The sequence below is a fragment of the Acomys minous genome (genome assembly GCF_964271855.1).
Source record: "Acomys minous genome assembly, chromosome: 17".
NCBI lineage: Eukaryota > Metazoa > Chordata > Mammalia > Rodentia > Muridae > Acomys > Acomys minous.
In genome coordinates, this window is record NC_140500.1 from 51,771,913 (window position 1) to 51,779,067 (window position 7,155).

The following is a 7,155-nucleotide window of genomic DNA, read 5'->3' on the forward strand; positions in this document are numbered from 1 at the left end:
AACAGGCAGTGGTGGCACATGCCTCTAATCACAGCACTCAGAGGCAGAGACAGATCTCTGAGTTCGAGGCCAGCCTGGTCTAAAAAAGGGAGTTTAGGACATCTAGGCCTCTGTTCCACAGAGAAACCCTGTCTTGAAAAAACAAACTAAACAAACAAACACACACATAGATCAATAGATATGAGGAAATGGGCAGAACAGACAGAAAGCATCTACCCCACACCAGGTTCTACACAGGATAGCAGCAGGGCTCATAAGATGGTGAAGGTAGCCTTGGTGTGGGGTGTAAGTAATGCAGGGGAGAAGCTGCTACAGGAAGGATTATTAGTCAAGGCAGGGTCAGCACGTGTAGGATGGGCCAGTCTTGGTTACTTCAGAACTGGGGCATAAACACTGTAATAGCTGTCCTTAACTGATAGTGCTGGTGAAAGTGGTTTAGAGTATGCCAGCTTGGGTTTGAGGAGTCTAGATCATTTTACAAATGAAAGGCTCTCCTCCACTAGCCCTAGACAGGTGACCTCTCCAAGGTCAGCATGGCCCAGGTGTCCAGGCTTAGGAGTGGCTCACCAACTCTGGTTTCTGAGGCTTCTTAGGAGCATTCCCTCTTCTCTCTAGCCACCCTGGCCAACCAACAGGCTCACCAGGGACCACATCCTAGCTGCTAGGCCCCTTCACAGTGCAGTGTTTCTATCCCTGTCTTCCCTGGTGTTTTTGTTGTGATTGTTGGTTTGATTTTGGGTGCTGTTTCTCTATGGACATATGCTACCACACAGGAAAAAACAAACAACCTAAACTCATTAAGAACTGCGCACACATTTTCTTCCACTTTGCTTTTATCACTTATTGGGTCTTGTAGCTCACTGCAATACACACACACACACACACACACACACACACACACACACACACACACACACACGAGACACACTCAGCTGCCTCTATCTCTTACAGACTATATCAGACCCAGAGACATCTTGGATAGACTCCCACTTGATTTAAGCAGCCCCCTTCTGATGGACAGACACCTGGTTGGTTGCAGTCATGGCTTCCAGAAGCTGTGCTGCACTGGATACCCCTGAGTGGCTTCCTCAGGCCCCAGGCTTGAGAACCTGCACAGGGGAATTGCCTTTGTGGGAAGAACCACCTTGGTAACCTCTCAGATCTGTGGCTAAATGTCCATTCTTACTTGCATAGCCAGCTAGTGTCTCATGGCCTTTTCTGGGGTGAGAGAAATATTCTTTCAGAAAACCCAAATAGCTCAATTGATAAAACATCAGACCAGAAGTCCAAAAGCCCCAGGTTCAAATCCAAGGTCTTTTGGGGCTGAGAAGATGGCTCAGAAGTTAAGAGAAATATTCTTTCACTCCAGATCTGACGGGTCAAAGAAATGTCTAGCTTGGGGAACCAAGGCCTTTATTGAGGTTACATGGTGGAGCATGGGTGACTCAAAGGTAGCTATATCACTAGGAAGTACCCTGGGGCCACTTACAGCCGCAGAGTCTCCAGCAGGCCCTAGGTGGTGAGGGTCTTCTGTGGGTGGTCACAGCTGCTCAGAATCAGAATTCCCATGGCCATATCCAGCCAGGAGGAAACAGGCAGGGTGACAAATTCTTCAAGCCTTGGAGTCTGGCTAGGTAGCAGGGGTCAAACTGGGGCCTTAGATTTCCCATCTGTCTGATGACACTCTTACAACCCAGAGACTCGGAGATGCCTGGAGGTCAGGAAGCTGAGTCAGATCATGACCCCAGACCCTTACCGTCTTCATTCAAAAGTAAGGCAAGGAGTCTAAGTCTAAACATCCTCTCCCGCCTCTGCCTTTCAGCTTTTCCTCCATCAGACTCTGAGTCTTATCTGTAAAGTGGGACCATTGCTCCCAACCTTGTGTCTTGTTTCTCCTGCTGGTGACAGGAAGGGCACAAGGGGATGACTGGTGAGCCCAGAAAGTTCTGGCTTCTATCGACCAGGAGCAGGAGCAACGTTTAGATGCCTCTGTAATCCCCCACCAGACTACTAGCATGCTTGAGGTATACACTAAATACTCAATTATGTAGACTGAAGAATCAGAGTGTGAGGAGGTTATCAGTGGCTCTGACATCCTTTGTTTGGTTTTGGGGTTTTTTGTTTGTTTGGTTGGTTTGGTTTGGTTTTTTGAGACAGTTTCTCTGTATAGCCCTGGCTGTTCTAGACTTGTTTTGGAGACCAGGCTGGCCTTAAACACACAGAGATCTGCCTGCTTCTGCCTCCCCAGTGCTGGGATTGAAGGCACGGGCCACCACACCTGGCCTAACATCATCCTTGGGGTAGCTAGGCAGCGTACTTGGAGAGCACAGGGAGAGGTGGGGAATATGGTCACCAGGAACTCCTTGGCTCTGTCCCAGCTGGCTAAGGTCAAGGAGACATTTGGGAGGACCACTCGTTTACCAGAGAAGCCAATTTTGTTATTTGTAGTAAACATTTACTTATTTAGGGTAGCAGGCATATAAGAGTCACAGTCCTCAGCATGTAGAAGTCACAGGACAACGTTCCGGGATCCACCCTGTTGTCAGTGTTGGCCGCAGGCACCCTTAGTCACTAAGCTATCTCACAGGGTCCCCGATTTTGTTCTTAACTTCTACGTTTGATGTTTATTCAGATATTTTCAGGACCTGTGGGAGTTGAGCCAAACAGCCCCATGCACTGGGTGTAGCCCTACAGCCACAGTTAGCCACAGTTAGCCACAGTTCCTTCTCCCATTGCACAGGTGAGGAAACTGAGAGGAAGGAAACTCAGCCAGTGACACAGTCAAGACCGGGTGCCACTAGTCGCTACCGTTTTTCTCTTATTGCCTACACTCCGCATCTGTCTTGTCTCTGGGTGTCACGTCTGGTCATGCATGTGTCTCTTGGTTCCCACTCTTTTTGCCTCCTTTCCATCTATCTCGGGCTACTCGCAGGATGTCTGTCCCTCCCTTTGTTCCCTAGTCAAATGTTCTCTTAGTCAATAAACCTCCGGAGCTGGGTGCAGCCTCCAACCTATGCCAGCCGCGCCCCCTCTCTCAGCCCCCACCGGGCTTCCGGAAAACGGGCGGGTCCCTAGGCTCTCAGCGCCTCTGCCTTCGTCCCTGCGCCCCCTCCCCGCTGACCTCACAGGCGCGGCGGTGGCGAGCGCTTATAAGCCACAGCCCCTCTGAAGAGCACGCAATAGACGCGGGATCCTGGAGCGCAGCAGACTCTACCCTTCCAGTTCGCACTCTGCAGCTCAGCAGCTCAGCAGCTCGGACTGCCCAGCGGAATCTCCATCTCTCAGGTAATGCCTCCAACCCTGGAACTCCAAACAGGTGTCCCCTCCACCCGCCCCGCCGCTTTCCCGGGGCGCACTGGCCGGGGCACCAGGAACGCTGGATGGAAGAAATCGGACAGCAAGGTCATCGCAGGGATGGTCGGATCCACCGTGGAGTTCAAATCTACAAACTAACCTTAGAAATAGAACCTTCATTTTGGAATTAGGATGTGGGTATCCAGTGAGAGTCTTGGTTTAGTCTAGACACAGGAGCGTGGGATTGCATGAGGAGTTCCTGCATGCGAGCCAGAATCTCAGCTCTCGGCTAAAGGGGTTAGTGGGGGAGGGCTGAGCTTAGAATGTAGCTGGAGCTTTGGGGCCGCGATTACTTTAGCTTCTCTGGCCAGCACTGCAACCTTAATGGGTACATAGGGGCGGGGGAGGGTGCGATAGGAGGTATCAATCCCAAACGTAGCACTGACTCCCCTAACTTCGGGAGACAGTAAGGGATGGCGGGGACTGTGGGTTTTCTGCCATGTCCTGGCTTGGAAAGGCACCTTGGCACCCTGGTGGACCAGGACATTTACCAGAGGCTCAAATGCACCAGGCACTGGTGGCAGGTGACTGACTGTGTGGCGGGGAGGGCGGGGCGGGGCGCGGGACTGTGGTTATCCCAGCGTGTGTGTGCTTATCCTACCCCAGAGCAGCTCAATGCAGTCACTGCTCCCTGCCCTTGACCTTAGACGCCACGATGCCTGGCCCTTGGCTGCTGTTGGCTCTGGCTTTGATCGTCACCCTCACTGGCATCCCCGAATCCTGTGCATTGCCGGAGGCAGCCCAAGAGGACGGTGCAGTTCCTCCCGACCTTCCTGGCCTGGGGAATGTCCAGATCTGGCCAGAACGTCGATTCTTGCGGAAAGATCTTCAGCGGGTGCGAGGGGACCTGGGTGCAGCCTTAGGTAAGTATAGGGGGAGGGGAGTTAAGTGGGGGAGGGTTGGAGAAGCCCCCTGTCGTGACCCTTCCAGACTTAAAGCTCATATCCTCATAACCACTTCCTTAACAGGGTGGGGAGGTGACCAGCCCTTGGGACCACGAGATAACCAGAAGGCAATATTCACAATGAGGCTCCCATCTGTGACAGTTTAATTATTGTTTATTAAGTACTTGTATCTATAGGGTATATTGCCCATTTCGTACTGACAACTGGGGTTCTGAGGAGTCAAGTGAGTGGCTTATGGTCACCCAGCAAGGGAGTAGAGAGCTGGGGCTGGAAGCCAGAAGAGCTTGACCATCCGTGTGTGGGGATGTCTATAAGGCCTGAGGAGCAGACAGTAGGGGGCTGCGGGGCCCGCGGGGGAGCTCCTTGAAGTATCAGGACAGGGTACCAGGCTAGAGTGGGTCATGGCCTGCAGGCAAGTGTCCCTGATGATTTGACCAGGTTCTCCCACACTGACTTCCTTCCCCAGACTCCTGGATCATGAAGCGCCAGCATCCTGGCAAAAGGCAGGAGGAAGAAGAACTTGAAGCTGAAGAGACAGGGGACATGAGAGATGGGGGAGCCTGGAGGCCCCACAAACGACAGCACCCTGGGCGACGCGCCAGCCAGGACAAACATCCGTGGGTAGATGAGGAGGAGGGCGACTGGCTGCCACCGTCCTGGCTACCGGACTTCATTCTGGATTCCTGGTTCTTAGACGATCCCCAAGTCAAGCGACAGCATCCCGGCCGGCGATCCATCCCCTGGATTGAGTCTGATGTCATCAAGAGGCAGCATCCAGGCCGGAGGTTCATAGATCCCAAGCTCCAAAGAAGCTGGGAGGAACGAGAAGAGGGAGAGGGTGTCCCAGTGCCTGAGAAACGCCAACATCCTGGCAAAAGGGCGTTGGGTAACCCCTGTGGGCCCCAGGGGGCTTGTGGTCAAATAGGCCTGCTCCAGCTCCTAGGTGACCTGAGCAAGGGCCAGGAGACTCTGGAGAAACAAAGCCCACAGCTGGAAGCCTGGGACGGGGGACCTCTGTTGGAGGAGTAAGCCCAGAATTGGGCTTTAGGTCTAGGGTGACATAAGCCCTGTGTGCCCTGACCCATTGCCTTCACCCCTTTTCTTCTCTTAGATGCGGAAACAGAGCCCTCTGTACATCGAATCCACCCAATCCCCTTCCTTACCCAATTCAGGGACTCCAGAAAGCCAGTCAGCAAGTTAAAGCGGCTCAGGGGTGGGGGGAGGAGGGCGGGGCTCAGGGGTGGAGGGAGGAGGGCAGTATCTCGGAGCCCTTGTCCCCGGTGGTTCCCCCACAGTCTTGCACCCCTTCAGCACTGGCCAAGATGGTTCTTCCATGTCTCCTAACTAAGGGACTTCCTCAGAAAGGGAGGGATTGAAAAGTTTTAGTGTTAAAATCCAACTTCTGTCCTCTGCTCCATGGGGCAAGACTGACCTGGTGTAACTTCAGCCCATTCCCAAGGCTGGGGGCCCTGAGCATTTTGGAGGATATTCAGACATACCCCGTGAGTGTCACATCTTGTATATAACCTTGCTCTTGTTCGTCTCAACGACAATAAAATATATCCGGGTCATTTGTTCCTCTGCTCTTCTGTCTACACTGAGGTTTTTCTTTGGGGGCTTTTTTGGTTGGCTCCCAGCCACAAGCTCTTGGACATTAAATGGGTTCCCTCTTGACTGAGGAAATCATAACCCTTTTGCACGTCCCCAGTCTTAGAACACAAGTGTCTGATTGGCTGGGTGTGGTGGGCGGGGTTAGTGACTAGAGAAGACTGCTGACAGCTATGGAGCCTTGAGTCAGCTAGATTTTGGGGTGGAGACAGTGCAGTGGGGGGGGGGGACGGGACGGGGGAGGGCTGGGGGGTGCTTGGTCCTGTGGCAGTAACATGAACCACGCAATGGATCAGGATACAGTCAAGAGACTAAAACTAGGGGCCGTCTGGAGTCTGTCGTGAGAGGCAGGCTAAGAGGGGTACAAACTGAGGGAAGTCACCTGAGCACTGTCCCAAACACACCCTGCTGTCCTTCCTCACAGTCCTCCTAGCTGATATTACTAAGTGAAGGAATTGGCCCCTTTGCAAACTTTAACTGAGTCCAACATCTCTGTGTGAGGATATGTAGACACTTCCTTCAGCCTGAGACTGCGCACATCTTATCTTGCTCCGTATTGGCTGGTGCTCAAAGGGGAGCGGCTCTAGATTTGGCAACTACATTTCCCAGCCTCCTTAGCGGGTAGGTCAGAGTCACGTGTTCACGTGTCTAACTCTGGCAATATGCTGTCAAGACGCATTGCAACTGGTCTAGGTGCCTAGCCCCAGACTGGTTTTTTTTGTTTTTGTTTTTCCCCTACCAAGGTGGCTAAGGCTGTGCCTCAGAGGACATGGTAGAAGGTTTTGAGGTTCTGATTTCACCTGAGAGAAGTTAGTGTTCAGTGTGCAACAAACAAACTTATGTTAAGTCACTGGGGGTCACTAAAGAATGTTATCAAACTTAACCAATTGGGACTGTTATCAAACTTAACCAATTGGGACGAGCACAGCCTGTGCTTTCCCACCACACAAAAACCCTTCCCAACTTTTGTTCCCCACCAAAGCCTTCTAGATCAGGGCCTGCTCTGGAGAAGGTACTTGATAAACACCCCTCTCATGGAAGTTACAAGCTTCAAGTCACTTCTGATTTAGTTTCCCGACCTGACTTTCCACCATTGGAAAGACAGAGAACAGAAGAGGACAGCTTGGCATGAGAAACACTAGTTGAGGGAAATGAAAAAAGAGAGAGAGAACGGATAAGCAGAGTCTCAATAGAGGAAAAAAAGCACCCCAGGCAAAATGTAGAACATCAGCAAACACCCACGGTAGACACCATGTGTTCTGGGGGTAGTATGTGAGATGTGAGATGT

At 52.0% G+C, this 7,155-nt stretch overlaps 1 protein-coding gene across 2 annotated transcripts; it reads left to right on the top strand.

Annotated features, from left to right (window-relative positions):
- Nucleotides 1-3,010: 3,010 nt before the first annotated feature.
- TRH (thyrotropin releasing hormone) lies at nucleotides 3,011-5,485 on the top strand. 2 transcript variants are annotated; one of them, XM_084765290.1, is made up of 3 exons: nucleotides 3,011-3,285; nucleotides 4,002-4,217; nucleotides 4,726-5,485. In XM_084765290.1, exons 2-3 carry the CDS (start codon nucleotides 4,010-4,012, stop codon nucleotides 5,286-5,288), a joined length of 771 nt encoding a protein of 256 aa, XP_084621416.1. In that variant the 5' UTR covers nucleotides 3,011-3,285; nucleotides 4,002-4,009; the 3' UTR covers nucleotides 5,289-5,485. The 2 variants fall into 2 exon arrangements, with proteins under 2 accessions (XP_084621416.1, XP_084621415.1); XM_084765289.1 differs by lacking the exon at nucleotides 3,011-3,285 and adding an exon at nucleotides 3,533-3,591.
- Nucleotides 5,486-7,155: the final 1,670 nt, after the last annotated feature.